Source organism: Anguilla anguilla, chromosome 13 (assembly GCF_013347855.1).
Source record: "Anguilla anguilla isolate fAngAng1 chromosome 13, fAngAng1.pri, whole genome shotgun sequence".
NCBI classification, from domain to species: Eukaryota; Metazoa; Chordata; class Actinopteri; order Anguilliformes; family Anguillidae; genus Anguilla; species Anguilla anguilla.
Window position 1 is genome coordinate 35,553,631 of NC_049213.1, and position 20,397 is coordinate 35,574,027.

The window sequence follows — 20,397 nt, forward strand, 5'->3', positions numbered from 1 at the left end:
CATTGAATACATTATATTGGGGCTTAAAATGAATTTCAATTTTTTAAAATTACTTGAAACGTGTATTTAAAAAATGACCCCCCAATGAAAATGTTTAATTTGAGTGGCCTATTTAATAGCGCATGGCATAATTAAAAATTATTTGTACAGTATGTCATACTAAACACTCTTTGGGGTTTGATCTCTGCCACTGGAGATGCTTTTTGCTAAGAATTTGCTTGTTTCGGTTTCAAATTCAAAGTGTTTATTTTTTTGGGCTAAATTTGGATGTAAAACGCACAGCTCGCTCCAGCTTGTTATCAGTGTGTTGAGTCAACTGTGTACGGCGAGGAATTTCAATTTCAAATCTGCTGGTTACATTATTTTATGCTGCTAATAAATCTTTAAAGTGTGGTTTTTCAATTTTCGACAACGACATGTGCCACTGGATGAATCACTACCGGCATGAAAAAATAAATTACATGATGGCTCAAGCGGAGGTTTGTGTATTATCAGTTTCAACTACAGGAAGCACTGATATTTGCAAATGACACGTTATAAAATATTCAGCTACGTCGTTATAAAACTCCAGATGAAAATGACAGCGATTTTTAATGAAATTTTTTGTTGTTGTTGTTGTTGTTGTTGTGTTAAGTCGACTGAGAACGGCTTGGAAAGCTGGGTTTTAAGCCCATGGGTTAAGTTTCGTTGCTAATAAATCACCAGAGTGTGATTTTTTTGCAATTTCTCGAATGGCGTGCGCCACAACCGAAAGCACTGGGCACCTCTGCTGATGTAATAATGTGTAACAGACTATATGAAGATTTATTTATTTATTTATTTTTCAGATTCATATTCGCTCCTCCTCCCCCACCCCCCCGACACCCCCCCCCCCCGCCCCCCCCTGCTCTAAGCGAATCCACGGCCCATGCATTATAAATCGCTTTTGTGTCTTTAAAATGAACGAGCGGCGCGTTTGGAACATTAATATCGCCACATAAAAACGTGTTTATAATCCATGAGGCGTGTCCTCCGCCTGCACTACCCTCTCCCTACCTTTACCTCCACTCTTCATTGTATTACACGGCCGTGATTTATCTGCAGATTACCGAGCGTAAAACACGTTATTTCACCGCCAGAACCCCGAGATGCGGCGTGCCTCGAACCGTAAGCAGCCGGAGTCGGCGAGAGCTCGGGTGACATCGCGGGGAAACTCCGGAGACGCATATTCAGCGCTTACTTGGAAGCGCTCCTTTGTGAAGCATTTGGGAGTTATTTGATTGCCACAGTGTTTGTCTAAATGAGGAGACCCTGCTGCTGTGGAAGAATAACATTAACGGTTAAATTGGAGCGATGCGTCCACTCTGTCAGGGAGGCTTACTTTACCCTGTATAATAGACTCAAAGTTCCAGATTCAAACGAACCAAAAAACTGCTTTTCGCTGTTAGGCTTTTTTTTTATACCTGAAAATGAAGCCAGGATTCAAACAGCATCTGACCTAAAGTTTGGCTTAAAATACAGCGGTTTCTGACCTGGCTGAACTTTGCACTTATATCCATGTCAAAATGAAGCACGAGCGTGGGTCGGATCCAGGGCGAGTGATGTACTAGGAACAGCAAAGTCGGCGATGTGTGTAGCTTTGCCATTCAGACATGGCCAGCGCTGTCCGGCGAGCGAAGCGTCAGATTGGGGCAGTTCCTGTCATTGGGGGCAGAGGGGTGTGATTAATCTTATCCTGTCCCGCTACAGGGGGAAGGGAGCAGACACGCTGCCTGCCCTAGGGGTCAGGCCAATAGCTCTGTAGTACCAAAGCAGGCTGTACTAACCATTCTGCATTACACTGTAATAGCACTGTAGTACCAAAGCAGGCTGTACTAACCAGGCAGAATTACACTATAATAGCCCTGTAGTACAAAATGGGGGAAGTAGGGAATTGTCTGAAAAAAATGGTTCTCCCCCAAAAGACCTAATGAGGACTCTCTCATTCGAAGAACCAGGGCATGATAAATATTGTAAGTATAACAACGCAGACTCAAAGGAGTGAAGAGAGTAATTGCATTCAACGTGGCGTGTATTTGTGTGGCAAGGATGGAAGAATTACTAGCTCAGTGAGAGTGCTCACCATCTGCAACTGACTGACACAGACAATTTATTAATTTCTTGGTATCAGATTTGGATGAGACATTTTGAATATCATGGTTCAATAAAATGTTTTTTTTTTTTTTTTTTTAAATTTCAGAGAGAATTAAGTTCACTGCATAAAACCTGCATTAAACATATCTAAATCATACATCCGCAAGACCTAACTACTGCATACAGCATGCATGAAGCTGTATTTCATAAAGCTAAATGCCTTACATTACATTACAAGCATTTAGCAGACGCTCTTATCCAGAGCGACTTACACAACTTTTTTACGTAGCATTTTACATTGTATCCATTTATACAGCTGGATATATACTGAAGCAATTCCGGTTAAGTACCTTGCTCAAGGGTACAACGGCAGTGTCCTTACCCGGGAGTCGAACCTGCGACCTTTCGGTTACAAGCCCAGTTCCCTACCCACTGTGCTACACTCCGTCCGTTACGGAGTGCCATAACGTGATGTACAGGCAAGGCAATGAATCTAGCCAACAATGTCACATGGCATTGTTGCTAGAGGCACTGTGTATGTAATGCCATTTTTAGCAGCTTAATTAGCGCTTTATAAGACAGTTATAACTGTTTTATTGCGACCGATAATCAGTCTTCGTGAAGATGAAATGGATTAATCTAGCTGTTGCAAAGGCAACTGCCGTACTTAAACCACATATGCATTGGCCTCCTTAAAATGTTTCCCAACAATATTTTACATTTTAAAAAGTATTATAATTTGTATGTGGATGTATTTTAAATGGTTTTTAAATGATTTTAAAAAAATGTCTGTCTCCAAATGGTGTGTTGTTGGTGCATTCACACTTTGACGTTGGCTTTACCTACGTAATAATACTGACCTGTGCTGGCAGTGATATATTGTTTGTTGCAAACCTGTGCTGTTTATCTAATAATCGTTGATATTAAAGTGCCGGCAGTGATGTCTGGAGGATAAGGGTTGAAATGGGGCTCGCTGTCGCTTTAATGAAGCGAATATGATTATCAAAGAAAGAAGTTTAAGAATTATTCAGTGCATAGATATTACTTAATTTATACAAAATTTTAGAAGTGAAACATTTAAATAATGTATAGTCATTTCCCCCACTTTATTCTCTAGCATCTGGGACACGAAGAACATTATTTATGAAGGACCGGTTGGGACACAAACATCGATCGGTTGACAGGAAGTGAATGCGGTGTTCAGAGTGAAAGCTATTTCAACTGCTAAGAGGAGAACATTAAAATTAAATTAGGTTTGAGAATGCCACCCCGGTTAATACCTTTGGGTGGCAGCCTGTATTCTGATGTGCTGAATAATGATTGCTGTAATTAGGTGAACATTTAGAGGATGTCGTACATACAAGTACTGTGGCTCATGCCTGGTTAACTCAGGTAGCATTGCAGTATAGTTTCAGGGGTAATTAAAACCATTTTTATAAACTGCGCAGGTAGTAACAATGGAAACCAAATGGAAACCGTAGTGTCTTTAGAGGGTGGTAGATTTAAACATCAGCCTGACATTCATAATGGACATACAAGTAGTTGTCCCAAATGCTTTGGCACTTTTGGTGAAGGACAGATTTGTGTTATATACTGTGAGTACACATGTATTTGTGTTATAAGTTTGTTATAATTGCTTAATTAATGAACCACTTTACTTTTTATTTAAAATATAAATCTTCTTCCTAAATCATCTTCCTAAAGCTGTGCTATGAAGATATAAGCAGTGAAGTGAGTTTAGTATGCTAGAAATGTGTGACCCAAACAGATGCATTAGGCACAAAAAGGTAAAAACCTTTAATAGTGTCTAAAAAATCGATTGCAACCCCAGGTGTCAATCACTCCATAAAACTAATTTTCATTGGCTGGAACCTGTCACTTCTGTCACTGGTGAGGAAAGCAGGGCAAACGGAGAAGTGGCACCAGATTAATCTGGGAAGTTTGTTTTGGTTTGATTGAATTGCGGGGGCTCTCAAGCAGACAAAATGTGTTTGATTGAATCCCGCTGATAGTGTGACGGACGTGAGTTAGCACGAGAATATCCGCTACAGACTTTTCCCTCTGACTGTGTGGGGGGGGGGGGGGACTTGGATCTGCTCAGTTCAGAGGGGGCTAATCTTTCTCTCTCTTTTGTGCTACGGCGGGGGGGGAAAGCGTTTGAAAGACCTACCTCTGTTACGGCACTGCCTGTGACTCCGATAACGTGAATAATGTCCGTCAGTCAGCTTGAGGTTGCCGTGGGAATTGGGGGGGGGGGGGGTGGGGCAGGGGGGGGGAACGCAGCAGCAAGGCTTTTAGGGACACCGAGTTAGCATGTGAACGTTCCGCTACGGAACGTGATGTCATCCCCCGGAGAAGCGACGAGGCTGCGATTAGCTTTGCCTGGGCCGCGGACCTCGGTCTTTTAGCCCGGCAGGCGAATCAAATCTCATTGTTTCCGTGACGACCGGTGAGGCCCCACCGCACCTCCTGCCTCCGATACAATAGCGTGTGTGAGATGAAAAATAAACAGCGGCTGAGCAGCGGCTTTAACGAAGCGCGTGGCCTTAGGAAAGGAGTTCATGAATGTTTACAGTATGATGCTGCCACATGCTTCATTTGCCTTAGCTACACTGTCATGTGACATTATCGACTGTATTCAGCGTCTGCATAACCGACGATAGGTATGTAACATGAGGTATTATGCATTATAAACACTTTGCGAATGTGTTATGTAGTCATTATGTCATGCTGATGTGTGATTTACATATGCATTGTAAGTTGTTAGAAGCTACGCAGAGTGTAACGCCAGAGCAAAGTTTTAAGTGTTTTTCTCTTCGCACATTTGAAGCACCGTGATTTAGTACACAGAAGCCATACGCTCCTGTTGGGCAGTAGAGAAATGCGATGGTTCCTTATAGGGTTTTTAGGCTATTCTAATTTTCACATATTTCTTTCCCACTGGATCTGTTAAAAGGAAGAACATTACGTATAAGAACACAAAACCAACTGGAAAAATAAGAAAGCATATTGCCTTCCAGGAAAAAGCTAAACAAATTAAGGGGAAAAACATTGACTGAAATTAGTCTGCAGTACTATTTTCATATATTTTCTGGTGCAAAATGATAAAGGCCTAATAATGAAATATGCCTCAGGTTTTGCCAAAGTTAATTTTGGAAACAACAACTAAAAAAAGAAAAAAGTCAACTTATGTGTTATTATTTTCCAAGCATATATATATATAGTAGCTATATTCATACCATTTATTGTGTTAGTGTGAGCTCCTTATCACTAGTTTAAGTTTTTATGCAAATGCAAACTTGTATACTTATTCCGTACAGTATTGCTGTATGATGTAAAATAATGTACTCCGTGTTCACCTGTGACAGTGAAAATTAATCATTGTGCCGATAAAACAAAATGCAGAGCCGGATAAGCTGACCTAAAGGCGAACCGTGCTTTAAAATATGAGGGGAAGACGTCCCCTGCCATTTACACACAAAAAAACACATAATCCCCAGTGCTGTGGGAGGACAGGGTAGACCGGTCTCTCCCAGGCCTTATAATGAACTGTTACTCTTCTTCTGTGGTTAGATTAGAACTTCCTGCCCACCCCCCCCCCCTTCCCCCCCTCCCCCCCCATCCCCCCATCTCCCAACAGAGGGAGTGGATGGAGCTGCCCCATCGCCTGCCACTGCAGACAGGTGAGTGTCCCTGGGGGGGCCCGTCCGGCCTGCCACACCCCCCCCCCCAATCCAACCCCAGCTCCGGAGCAAGGTTAGAGCTGCCTGCATTGATTTATTGCACCAAACTCCCCCCTCAAAAAAACTCCCCGCTAACAAGACTGCCATTTCACATATAAATGGACCTTTGGGTGACACGGTACACTCTCTGGACATCCAACCAACCAACCCGTGCCGGGGTAGTCAGGGGATGAAGCACAATCTTAAATGAGTTTCCTGGGATTGCTGGTGACGTTATGAAACAACAGAGATGAGACTCTCGAGTGGATCAGTCAGTAAATGCACCCTCCTTCAGTTTAGGCAGGGCCCAATAAACACAGATTAAAACTATGGCTGAGATTAAAACTATGGCCAAGATTGAAACTATGGCCAAGATTGAAACTATGGCTTAGTTTAAAACTGTGGCTGTGTTGTTTCCTAGCTATAACCTGGAGTCCACTTTCGCAGGACGCACAGTCCGTTTCGTCCTGCCGGTGGATATAAGCACCTATGTTTTCCGCTACATAGCATAAGAATCCCAGTTTTATCTAGGATATTTTTGTTCTTTTAAACCTACATGTTTTAAAGAAGTTATATCCCTGTGTTGCCAATTCATGCTGCTTAGCTCCATGTTACTCTCAGTGTTTATTTGAATTCCTACCAGCAACTTAAAATCTAAGACCCTTCTGCATGTCATCTCAGTACAACTCTAGAATTTCTATCATCAGACACTTGAACTTACACGTGAACAGGAGCTACATTCATTTTTTTCCCCCCAGTATTTGGAAACAATACATAAGTGTGTCTGCTTGGGAAAATGCAAAAACCATCGTGTTAACAAAGCAAGCCTGAAACCTCACAAAGAATACATTAATACATTGCTCCTACATTATTTAATTGCCCAAAGGCTGTTACGAGTAATTGTCATTATTTGCTTGTTTATTAGCCGCTCTTATCCAACTTCTAATGATATGAGCAATGTTTGCGAGCGGGGGAATAGCGATCGATACGCACCTCAGTGAGCAGCATTAGTAATAGGATTTCCTAAAAGGCTGCGATTCTTTTTTGTAAATTGTTTTTTATAACGCGCTCCAGAAAACGCCGCACTTCCAAACGGCTCGTTATCCGCGCTGCGTTCTCCGCGCGCGCCTTTTAAGCAGCTTTTTATGAATCGGGGGGGGGGGGGGGGGGGGGCGAGCAGGACGCTCGGGGGTCTCCTGGCTGTACGCGCCGCGGGCCGCCGAAATGCTAAAATTCCGGCGGGCGCGAGGCTTTACCTCCAGCTAGCGAGTGGGGGCGGGGGTGGTGGGGGCGGTGGGGGAGGTGAGGGGGGGGGGATGGAGGAAATTGCGCGTAACCCTCCTTGAACTCTGGATGGCGGAGCCCAATTACCGTGCGAACCTGCCCCACCGCCGACATCGCCCCCCCCCCACCCCCCGCCCCCCCACCCCCCTCCCCCCGTACGAACGACGGGAATATCATACAATCATGTACTTGAATTATTTCCCTTCTCCGGGGAAAATGCGAATTTGCTCTAGGTTTTCTTTTCTTTTTTTTCTTCTTTTTTTAAAACTCACTGTTTGGTTTTGAGAGGCGTGGGGGGGGGGGGTAGGGGGGGCATCAGGGTATGTCAAAATATTGGTATACAGACGTAATGGATTTTCAAAGCGCTCGAGTTAACACCGAATGCCTGCTGAATATCACATGAACCACACACACCAAAGCGCAAAGATTTTGTGGTGAAACGGTTATTTCAAACTCTGTTTTCTGGGCATATTTGTTGCTGTTACTTTTCACTAGGAGTGAACGCAGAGAACAAAAACATGTAGGTGAATATATTTTTGTATCGCCTCCCTGTAATTAACAGCTTCTAGTATAGACTTTACAAGCTTTGCTGCTGTGTAAAATTAAAGAAAACATTTGAGAATCTATGAGGAAAAATAATAAAATGTAATAAAAAAATTTCTACCTATTTTTACCACTCTGCAAAACTTATTAGACATAATTTATGTATACATAATGTTTTCAGGTTTTATTTCTTAACAGTGCTTATCGCAATCAGAAATCCTGACATAGGATAGCAGTACATAGCAGTGATTTGTCCGCAATGCCGGTGACATTTGGGGGAAAATAAAACTTGAGAGCTGAGACAGAGAAGCTGAGACCCTGTGGCAATTCTGTACCCCTGTCCCACCAACAGCATTCACTTCTTTGCGTTGTGGCTTGTCATTCCAGAGAAGTTTAACCCATTACAATCACACATATGTTATTAGAATTGAACCTTCTAATGCTGATGTCACAATCACAATCACTGCTGGTTATTGAATGCAGTGGAGTTCTAGAATGCTGATTTTAGAATTTAGAAAAACATAAAAACATTCCAAAAGCATATTCTTCATCAAATTTGTTTATAAAGAGAAATTTATCAGTATTCCAACAGTGTTTTGCCTTTTAATTAAAAAAAAAAACTATTTTTAAAATTCCATTTGATGCCCTTGAAAGGGAGGGGGACCAATCAGGCATCAGCTGAACCGCCCATTGCTGTCTTCATGCCAAATGGCAGAATCCAAGCGGGTGGGGGGGGGGCCCATGTTTGGTCAGTAATGAGCTGTGAGCCCTCCTGAGCGGGTGGGATTACTGCTGGCGCAAAGGAACCCCCTCCATTTTGGCTCCAGACGCTAAACCCAGGTCTCGACTCACCGCGGTCATTCGCTGTTCCGGTGGCACTTATCACGAGGACGGAAACGGTTAACCCCTGGGTGCTCCGGCCAAATCCACAACCCGACCCCTCCAACTGACCCTCTACTCCACACCTGGGGGGTGTTTGGCTGGTTTAATCTGCGCCTCTCGGCCTGTAGAGATGGTGTAAGAGGCGCTACTGCACCCTGTCAGGTGGGTGCTGCTTGCAGGTCGAGGAACAGAACTCCCTCATTACTGTTTAAAAGCTCCTTCGGGCCCATCGATGAAAGGCGCGGTATTGAAGTCCGTTTGATTCCGAGTTTTGAAGCGTAGCTGTATGGCAATGCTTTAGTCCCTATGGCGGAACAGAAGAGCTGTATCTTTTTATTTCATATCGAGGCCTGCTATCCCCTCAGCGTCTGAGTCAGGTTAACAGCTGCCTTCCAGCCAAAGCCAGCGTGAAAATCAATTAATTTATTTGCCATGACACACTGAGTAGTAGCAGTTCAAGGCACTTCAGACCAGCAGATGAAAAAGGTTCCGATATCTCGATGCCACAAGACAATGCATTGACAAGTCATCTGAATGATGATGACAGGTAATGAATGAGTGCTATTGGTATGGATGTTATCGCTCCCAATGCGCATAATGTAATTTGGTCGGGGATCCCTGCTATAAGATTAAGAGCAAAATTGGTTGTGTTATGAAACGTTAATATTCAAACACTATGGCAATTAAAGTAAGCAAATACACTGTGTTCATTTAACTTTCACTTGAGTCCAAGAGTACTCAAACTCTATCACTTTGTGCTGTGTGTGTGTGTGTGCGTGTGCGTAAGCATGTACATATGTAGAGTTAACAGTCCCTGAATGCCTCAGGAAATGCTGGCGCCGTTATCGTTCATGCTGAACCGTATGTGTGAATGGTCTTTGGTTCCCGACACAACACAGTCAACGCCGCTGCTCTCTCCCACGTTAGCCGTTTCACCCCCGTGCCTTTTGAGCCCGTTAGCTGCTCTCTCTCACGTTAGCGTTCACCCGCATCCCTTTTGAGCCCGTTAGCTGCTGTCTCTCACGTTAGCCGTTTCACCCGCTTCCCTTTTGAGCCCGTTAGCTAGATGACGGTGGACAGTGCGTGCAGGTAAGAGGGCCGTCTCTGTCTCAGGCATCCTCCCGTGGCACGTCAGAGTGCTCCGTGCCGCTGAGAAAGGGCTCGGTCGCGTGCCTGTTAGCTAGCGCTAGTGTTAGCGCTCCTGGCGCACAGCTGGAGTTCAGCACTGGCGGGGGGGGGCGGGGGGCTGATGGTCACGGAATCAGAAGGACACATCGAACGACAGCGGAATCGTACAGGATTCTCCGGCCATTGGCTGCCAGGGCGAAGGCGCAAATCAGTTGCCTTGGTGAGAAAGATGACGCCAAGGTGCCAAATAGACTTACTACATTACATTACATTACATAACATTACAGGCATTTAGCAGACGCTCTTATCCAGAATGACCTTTTGGTTACAAGCCCAGTGCCTTACCCTCTATGCTACATTGCCGTCCCATTAACTCAGGCTTGCTTGTTTATTACTACAAAAGTAGTAATCAGTGGCCTCCTTTACAAAACATTCACAATAAAATTTTAAATTGTGGCTTACACAGAAAACCATGACTAGAGTAGTTATTTATGAAATATGCCTTTGACATGGATATGATCGTATCTTTAAAGTTTACACTAGACCTAAGTTTGTTACCTGCTGGTTATGCGGAGGTACTGGACGTGTGAGGGCTGTGGAGCAGGAAACGTGAACCCCCAGAAATGAGCTGTGTTAGAAATTTAAGAGCAACTCTTCATTGATAAGCAATTTTAGGAATGAACAGTGCAAGAAATGCTGAAATGTAACTTTGTTTACCTGCCGCATTCACAAGAAGGGCTAATGGTAAAGCACGTTCACACAAGTTCACTGTATCGTGTAAGATTTATACACCACCGTTGCATAAGACGCAGATATGCCACTTTAAACCAGCATAACCAACTTTTTTTTTTGTTTTTGTTTTATAGGGGTTTTTTTTTTGCTCCAAGTTATTTTTATAAATCAAGCGAAAGCATAACTTGGGGAATGATCTTAACATTACATTTAAGTTTAAATCAAAGAACATGATTGTACAATAAATGATGCCTTGGGTCAATAGCTATGGTCAAGAGCCTTTTAGACACACATTTATTTTTGTGGGAACTTGAGAAATTGAGTGATAGATTATATTAATATTTTAAAACAAAAAAAATCTATATAGTAATATATAAATATCGTATGTATTTTTTCCCCTATCCCTAACTGTACGATACAGTAATTTCATAATTTCTCAGCTATTATTAAACAAAGCGTACTGTTTTGGTATGCTGTTCCCTGAATGAAATACAGACCTCTGAAGCATTCTCTCAGCAGGTCTGTCTTGCAGTATTTGCTCTGCTGATTTTGAGAAGGTGATAACCACGGAAAGTCAATGAATTAACTCAGGCTTGTTTTTCTATTTTCACTTTTGATTTTTCTGTCAGTAATGATAAGTTTGTTCCAAAAATGACTAAAGTAACAGCTTAGTAATACTGTGTCTGTGCGTGTGCACGTGTGTGTATGTATGTGAATGAATGAATGAATGAATCATTGCATTTATATATACCGAACGCTCAAAGTGCTTTTACAGTGATGAGTGGGAACTCGCCTTACCCACCACCAATATATGCGAGTATATAAATATTGTGTATATACATGATTTGCAGTTAAATGGCACATTGTACAGTTTTCCATTTTGTAAAACAATACAGTATAATTTCATAGATAAAAAGCTTTGCGTACAGTATTAAAAATAAAAACATGTTCCAGACAGTATTGGACAGTGCAGTTTGATACTGTATTTATATTCAGGTTTCATGTGGACGTTTTTAGTTGTGTTTCCGTTTGCAGTCAGACGGCATTTAAATGAAATGCATCATTACGCACGTCTCTGGGCCAGTGCTGTGTGCAGTTCCCTCACTTGTCTGCTGTCTGATTAAATCCAGGGCCCGAATCCGACAGGCCTGCGTGCACATGAGCCAGAAAAACCTCAGATGCAGGATTATCAAAGGAAACTGTTTTATTTTTTATTTTTAACGCATTAAATTTAGACATTCTACATTTTCCCTACGAAGGAAAATCTGTGGCTTGGCCATTTGAATGTCCCAGAAAGGAGATGAAAGATGAGTTTGGAAGGGGTTCGTTTGTCACCCCGCGCCTCGCCTTACCCACTGGTGGGTCACCCCAATCCCATGCCCCGCCCGGTTCCCCCACGCCCGCCCGCCTGCCCACCCTCGCCCTGGCAGCCAGGGGCTGGAGACTCACACCATCAGGGACTACGATCATGGCCTCCCATCCTGGCATTTCCACCATCGTTTGATGTGTCCTTCTGATTCCGTGACCATCAGTGCTGAACTCCAGCTGAGCGCTGGGTGCGCTAGCGCTAACTAACAGGCACGCGACCGAGCCCTTTCTCAGCGGCACGGAGCACTCTGACATGCCACGGGAGGATGTCTGAGACAGAGACGGCCCTCTTACCTGCACGCACTGTCCACCGTCATCTAGCTAACGGCCTCAAAAGTGACGCGGGTGAGCGCTAACGTGAGAGAGAGCAGCTAACGGGCTCAAAAGGGACGCGGGTGAACGCTAACGTGGGAGAGAGCAGCTAACGGGCTCAAAAGTGACGCGGGTGAACGCTAACGTGAGAGAGAGCAGCTAACGGGCTCAAATAGGATGCGGGTGAACGCTAACGTGAGAGAGAGCAGCTAACGGGCTCAAATAGGATGCGGGTGAATGCTAACGTGGGAGAGAGCAGCTAACGGGCTCATATAGGATGCGGGTGAACGCTAACGTGAGGGAGAGCGGCTAACGGGCTCAAAAGGGACGCGGGTGAACGCTAACGTGAGGGAGAGCAGCTAACGGGCTCAAAAGGGACGCGGGTGAACGCTAACGTGAGGGAGAGCAGCTAACGGGCTCATATAGGATGCGGGTGAACGCTAACGTGAGGGAGAGCAGCTAACGGGCTCAAAAGGGACGCGGGTGAACGCTAACGTGAGAGAGAGCAACTAACGGGCTCAAAAGGGACGCGGGTGAACGCTAACGTGGGAGAGAGCAGCGGCGGTGATTGTTGTTGTGTTGTGTCGGGAACCGAAGACCGTGGCACTGAACGTTCGCACACACGGTTCAGCGTGAACGATGACGGCGCCAGGGTTTCGGCCGCGAGGCAAACCGTCGCACGGCGGGAAAGGACTGGCTGCCGCTCGCCACGGAGACGGACCATTCGCTGACCAATCCGATCACACACCCGCATTGCATTACATTACATTACAGGCATTTAGCCAGACGCTCTTATCCAGAGCGACTTACACAACTTTTTACATGGCATGTACACTGCATCCATTTTATACAGCTGGATATATATACTGAAGCAATGCAGGTTAGGTACCTTGCTCAAGGGTACGACGGCAGTGTACTAGCGGGGAATCGAACCTGAGACCTTCAGGTTACAAGACCATCTCCTTACCGATTATACTACACTGCCGCCCCATTACCCGTTACCTTTACGGGCTACACCGCAGGTAGCGTGAGTGAGGGCACGCGATAATCTGAAGCTTCTGTCTGGAAAACGAATCATCTTTCTTCAGTGGTCATGGTCTCAGCCGCCATTACTGATTTATATAAACATTATGGTCATGCTCCATGCTTCAGTTCAGCTGTTTTATATTTGTACGGAAGCAGTGCGGAACTGTACATTGACTGTTTCAAATATGTTGCATACTTACATTAAACATAGTGAATGCTTGACATACATTACTTTGACATAGTGTCAATAACAGTGGCACTAATCTTCTGTAAATAATTGAATTTCTACAGTAGCCCAGTAGGGTTCAATGTGTTCCAGAAAAAAAGTCTCCTGCATTTTTCACTACTGCTATATTCTTCTGGACAGCATTTTTAAAAATAATGTCATTAAAATGCTTTGCTTTGAAAGGTTTTCCTAACTGCTCAAATGGTATAATAATAATAATAATACTAATAATAATAATAATAAGCAGGTCCTCATTGGTGGCCACCCATTTATGGAACCCTTATCATGTTGAACTGTAAAATATCTTCAGCATAATAGAAACAAAAACTTATCACAGGACACAGGTTCACTTTTGAAACCCGGAAAAGATGTACAACAGGACATCTGTCTCTTCATTAACTGAGGAGCACATAAAGAAGTTGTGTTGGCAACGAAGTGACTAATGGCCAGGGGGTGGCCAGGCTTGTGTGTGTTGGGTCGCTGGCCACAAGCACGGGGTTTACTGATTACAGTGCTCTACTGGGTACGAGCAACGGGGCATACTGGAGATTAAAGCACAGCGTTGTGTCATAATTAATTTAGTAAATTACCCTACACTGCTCGTACGCGTCCGGCTTTATTCTTCTCCTTCTGGGAATGCCGTGCAGGGTGTCCATAGAAAAAAGACTAATCAATGCTAGGTGATTTAGTGCAGTAAAAACACAACACACACGTACGTTGCTGAAATTATTGTTGCGCGCTTGCAGGCGTAGATGCAGACAGACTGCAGTGGCAGTCTGAGTCCCTCGCCCTGTATTCCGTCAATATTACACATGATACGTTTGACATTTCGTTTGTAAAAAGCCTAATTTGAATAATATTAAATAAATAAATAAATAATGATTTCAATTTTCCGTGCCCGTTTGGTGCCGCGCCGCCCGGCTCGGTAGATAATACTGGAACGAGCGGCGATAAGGTCAATATTAATGAAAATTCACCTCAGTTGGTAGCCCGCAAAAAAAAATTTCCCTCCTTTTTTACTGTGCAATAAACTGTGAGGCAGGTAGACATTAAACGGTCAAATACTCATCCATATTTATATGTTTTTCCTCCTGTCTCTCTCTCTGCTTACACAGTGTCATAATCAGGATGGGGGGGGAGGAATGCCTTTCAGAATCCACAGACATCTATTGAGCTATTAATACCACGCTTTTCTATGTTAGACCTTTTATGGAGATTTTGACCTTTTTTTTCTTTTTTAAAACAAATTTTGGTTAAATGGTCAAAATTTGACTGCAGTTCAAAGCATAATCAGCTGCGTAGTTACGATCCCAAAAGCAGTGTAAACAACTTTCTGAAGTCTGATAAGTTTTGAGAGTTTTGCACCACCGCGTATGCTGAACATATATGGGCATACACGAAACAGCGGGGGAACTGTGGTAAGTGCTCCGCGCGTCTGTGGGCTACCCTGGGGATCAGAGACGGGGACGTTCAGCGACTCAGAGACCTATATACTTATAGGGCACAAAAATGATAAATCATATATGTGACACTATGAAGCAACATAGGTGTGTGCGCATATACACACACAGAGCTCAAACGCAGATGCATTAACATAAACACGCACACACGCACACCCACACCCACACACACTCACGCACGCATCTTAACAAACAAACTTACACACATATGACTATCCGCATGCCAACATACCCACACGCACACACCCACATATTCACAAACAAACTTGCACACATATGATTATCTGTATGCCACCATACCCACACACACACTGTGAAACGCACACACACACACTCTGAAACACACACACACTCTGAAATGCACACACACCCCCACAAGCTTGCGTGCAGAAACACATACATGAACACGTTCCGTCCATCAATGTTAGTTTTCAGTACAGTAGTTATGAAACTGTCGCTTTCTCTCTCTCTCTGTCTGTCACTGTCCCCCCCCCCTTTCTCTCTGTTTCTCTGTTTCTCTTCTCTCACACACGCACATCTCTCCTGTCAGGCTACACATTGCGCGGTCATGTGATTCCGTGCCGAAGCGCTCTTTCGCGGCTCTGTTCCGTGCCCCCCTCTCGTCCCGCCAGATTGCGCCGCTTTCCGGCCCCCTGGCTGCGTGCGCCCCGCTGCTCGGGGGAACTTTGCCGCACGTCGCGGCACCTGCCCCCGCCCCCCACCCCCCCACAGGGGCCCAAACTTTAGCCGTGGGGGGTGAGTAAGGGGTTGGGGGGGCAGAGCGGAGGGCCAGGACGGCCGGTCCGGGCTACGCGTAACCCCCGGCAAGCGCTAATCCCCGCTGGAGGCGGGAGCGCGGACACAGCACATCCCATAATGCACACCGCGCGCGGCTGACCTTACCTTCGTTGTTGGTGCCTCCGGCGTGGGAGCAGAGTGCCTGGAAGGTAATAGTCCACAGGAGGAGAGGTGGGAGCCCCAGATCCAATGCCATTGCGCCCGCATACACCCTGCGCGCAGGGTCTCTCTCTCTCTCTCTCTCTCACACTCTCTCTCTCTCTCACTCCCTCTCTCTCTCTCTCTTTCTCCCGCTCCCTGTGTACAAACAGACCCCCAGCTCGATTAGGAACTCCGAGCACATTCGGCAGACTTAAAACTGCCAGCGCTCAGACACATGCACGCAGCCAAGCGGGGCTCGGGGGAGGGGACCAACTGCCTGTCACAATTTAGCAACCAATTAGAACAAAGGCTTTGCACTTCCACAAACCAAATACTCCCTCGCTGTCTTTCTCTCCTCTCCTCTCCTCTCTCGATCGCTCCCCCTCACTTTCACTCGCTCTCTTTCTCTCTCTCTCTATCTCTCCCCCTCACTCTCTCCCTCTCTCTATACATACAGTATATATAAAAACCTTTTTTCTTTTTTCTTTTTTACCAGAAAAACAGCTCATCGTTTTAACTCCTCCTGCACCGGAGGACTGAATGGATTTAAGGTTTTCACTGACATATTGAAATAACACAGTGTATGCTTCATGTATGCATTTCGCACTGACAGAAGTGAAGAGGTTGTATTCACATGAACATATGCGGTTAAAGCAGAACATTTTCATTTGCCATGTATTGTAATTTCTTATAATTGCCAATACAAAAAATACGCAATGCAATCCTTAGTTGTTGACTCACCAATCAGCCAAATACTTGAGAGCACAGCGGCATTCACAATTAAGCCTTATTAAGCGCATTATTAACCTGTCACTGACACAAGAACGTTAGTAATAATTAAAAAAATGTCACACTGCCAAAAGGACACTGCTTACAGTAAAACACAACGTGGAAAAGGCAACACTCGTTTATTTAAGGAAGGGAGAGAACCAAATAAAAATAGTTTTCATTTAAGAAGCCAAAGATAGCAGGTCGCTTTAAAGGGGATGTATCATTCGAAAGGCTGAAGTGGGAGAGCAAAAAGAAAAAAAAAACCCTGATTGCCACCGGTTTTATTCTTGGCTATATAATATAAAATTCTTTAAATTTATTTATTTTCAAATCACCCTCCCAAGATGTGATTTCCAAATGACCTCCATTTTGTATGCGTTTGTGTCTTGGAGGTTTTTACGGTACGTTATTTATATTCACACAGAGATCATTTCTGTTTCCTTCAATACCAATCGACTGAAGCTGATTATCGATTAATCTTTTTTTTAATACCTTGCGAGCATAAAACCCTAACTCTGATCCCCGTGCATAAACAGAACCCCCCAGGCCGAGTTCTGTTTTCGGTCTTAACATGATTGCGAAATAAATTTGACTATAATATGAAACATGCATCTTAAGATGAGGGAGTGCCACATCCCGTGATTGCGTAAGACGGTGCTTTCGACAGTAGAATTTTTCAAGTTCGTTTCAACGGCTTGACCGTAAATAGCACCTACAGCAATATAGAAATAAAGCGGAAAAAAAAAACGCTCGGTAGCTTATCGTTTATTGTTCTGGATCATTTATTGTTCTTATCGTGCCTGTCGTGAGCATGTTCTCAGCATCTCTCAGGGAAAACTTTCCTTTCTGAATATCACGTTTGTGCCGGATAAATAATTATTTATTGATCCCGGTCGGTGTGTGTGAAGGAACCTGGCCGTGCCGTGAAACCAGCAGGTTTAGCGATCGATGGCCTCCTCAGCTGTGATTTCCAGTTCCCGGTAATGTGGCCGCCGGTGTCCGGTGAACACCGAACGGGGGCAGCCGGAGAGCTCTGCTTTAAACTGCTACCTGTCCCCAACAATGTTTTTTTTACTCTCCTTTTTTTTGTGATTGACAAGCCCAGGCAGTTCAGCGACGGTTCACCCACCTGCAGCTAATTCCGTTTTACCTGACGGTGTAGCATTACCACATGTTTGTGCACTTTCTTTTATCTGAGTTTAATTATGAAATATTTTTTGGTATAGCTTGAGAGATTGGCGATCTGTTGATCAAAGCCTGGCAATCTTTTCCGAATCTTTTTTATCATTTATATTAATTATCTTTTTCTAATGTAATGTAATTTTGCCATATGAAGGGAACAAAAGGAAATGCTATCAATTTTGCATGCTAGTGAAAGGAATTTTCTGCTGAAAAGTGATCCTTGTTTAAATCAAGCAAAATAACGAAAGACATGCTTGTGTACTTATCAAAGACAAGTTTTCTGTATGCTGTGCTGGTAGGGTTCCAGCTATCACAAAACTTTTTTGTAAAGAGGTTTTGGATCACACATCCTATTTTTTTTCCGAGCAGAAAAAGGTTTCAAGGACACATTTTCTATCTGGAAAAAAAATCGGAGAGCTTATCATTTTTGTGAGTTCCACAGCCCGATATAACATTTTGAAAGATTATATGGTGAGCTGGTTCAGTCACTGCCACTGCCAAAGACATAAGGAAATCTAAAGCATATTTAAAATGGCAGAACCGCAGCTTAAGAAGGTGTTTAAAATCCTAAAGGTGATTATCTGGCACATGGCCTATCGACTTCGGAGGTGATCGATACGATCCCTCGCCCGGCGAGGTCCTCCAGCAGTCAGGTGAAGTGTTCCCGGAGCTGTCCTCACTGTGACCTGTTGTGCAGCGCTGGGCTGCACTGTGTACCCGCCAAACAAATCACAGTAATACACACTCACGCACGCACGCACGCAACCACACACACACACTCACACACGAACGCACACACATACACACTCATGCACGCACGCACGCAACCACACACACACACACTCACACATACATGCGACCACACACACACACATACACACGGACACACACATACACACTCACACATACATGCAACCACACATGCACAAACACACATACATGCAACCACACACACACTCACATGCATGCAACTACACACGCACACACAAACATATACACATACACACACGCATACACACACACACACACTCACACATAAATGCAACCACACACACACACTCACACATACACACGACCACACACACACTCGCGCACACACACATGCAACCACACACGCACAAACGCACACATTAACTCTCATACATAAATGCAACCCCACACACACACACACTCACACATACACATAAATGCAACCACAAACACACATACACACACACACATGCAACCACACACACACTCAAACTCACACATACGCGTAACCACACACTTACACACACACACACACACACACATAAAAAGATGGCAGTTCCCTGTACAGCAGTTTGTGAATAAAACCGCTCATGTGCCTCGCCTCCCTGCCCCGTCCCCTTTCCCCCCGTGATTGACATGTTCTTGGAAATGATAGCGGCTTGTATCGCGGTTGTAAAACTGCTCTCTCCCCCTCTCTTCCTTGTTATCTTCCCCAGAGGCGGCGGGGAGCGTTACCGTGGAAGCACAGCTGGCTCTATTAACGGAATGGCCGAGCGGGGCGGCCGGGGCACCTGCTTATGCGCCCCCCCCCCAACCCCCACCCCTCCGCCCGCTGCCCCCCTCCCACCCCGCAGACACAAGGAGCCTCTCTGTGATGGCGGCACAATCACCGCCCGCTCCTTCCGGCAGCCCCTCGTGCCCCCCCAACCCCCCCCCCCCCTCGGGCATTGCCATGCCGATCGGCGCGCTCCTATGTGCCGACGCGGACACGGCTTCTGAATCCCAGATTCCCTGCACGCAGTGGGAGCGGTTGGACGAACGCTGTCCTGGAGGCTGACCCGGATTGGCTGAGGCGGTGAGACCCCGCCCACCGTAGGGGCATAATTAAACACGGTTTATTTGCTGGCGTGGCACTGGTTGCGTAACTCTATTTCCCCCGGCTGCCAAGCTGATTGATTGTAAACAGTGAACATGTCCCTATTGATGCACATTAAAGCAACTTCAGGGCTCTGCAATGAAGCAGTTACATTACATTGCATTAAATTAGTCTGTTACAATATAGGGGAAACAGAAGTGCATTCACCTGAATAAAGCAAGCAATAAGTGCCAGACTTGGCTGACAACATTGGCCAGACCAGCATCATCACAAAAGCACTAGTGCAAGTTATCTAATGTTAATCAATAACCAAAGAGCAAATTCTAAATACAGGCTCCACTCTCCATCCACAGCAAGCCCTAGGAGAAACAGAAAAGCAAAAACTATATAATCAAAAATCTTAAAAGTACCGCAACCCTGAATTAGTCCAAATGGAAGAAGTACTGTGGGCTGGGGATGGGAAACCAACATGAAGTGTGACGAGCTGGATCTTCAGTCTGCCTCAGAAGATAGCCAGCGACGCAGCTGTCCTGGCCATTTTTTTTTTTTTTTGGGAAGTTCGTTCCCCCACCGTAGGGCCAGCACAGACAGGCATTGTGACGGGAGATAGGGACCCGTGAGGGGGGTGCCAGTCGTCCCTCGAGCTTGTGGAACAGGGAGATCTGGCCGGGGTGTGTAGAATTTTGGGAACTCACCGGAGGTGCGGTGGAGCTGTTCCATTCTCTGCTGCTCCGCTGCGGGCTGGTGCCAAGATTCAGAGCTTAAAGATAGAATTTGGGACGTGACGCAGAAGCGAATGGAGCCGGGCGACGCCAGCGATCGTTAAAAGAAAGGGAGGCTGCTCTGACGCACAGGTTTGCGTCA

At 45.0% G+C, this 20,397-nt stretch overlaps 1 protein-coding gene across 1 annotated transcript in view; it reads right to left on the minus strand.

The window, feature by feature from the left end:
• Positions 1-16,131, minus strand: part of epha8 (eph receptor A8) — a 90,296-nt gene extending 74,165 nt beyond the window's left edge. Inside the window, exon 1 of the mRNA XM_035389615.1 lies at positions 15,699-16,131. Within this exon, the coding sequence (XP_035245506.1) occupies positions 15,699-15,789 (91 nt within the window). The 5' untranslated portion in view covers positions 15,790-16,131. The remainder of the gene's footprint in view (positions 1-15,698) is intronic.
• Positions 16,132-20,397: the final 4,266 nt, after the last annotated feature.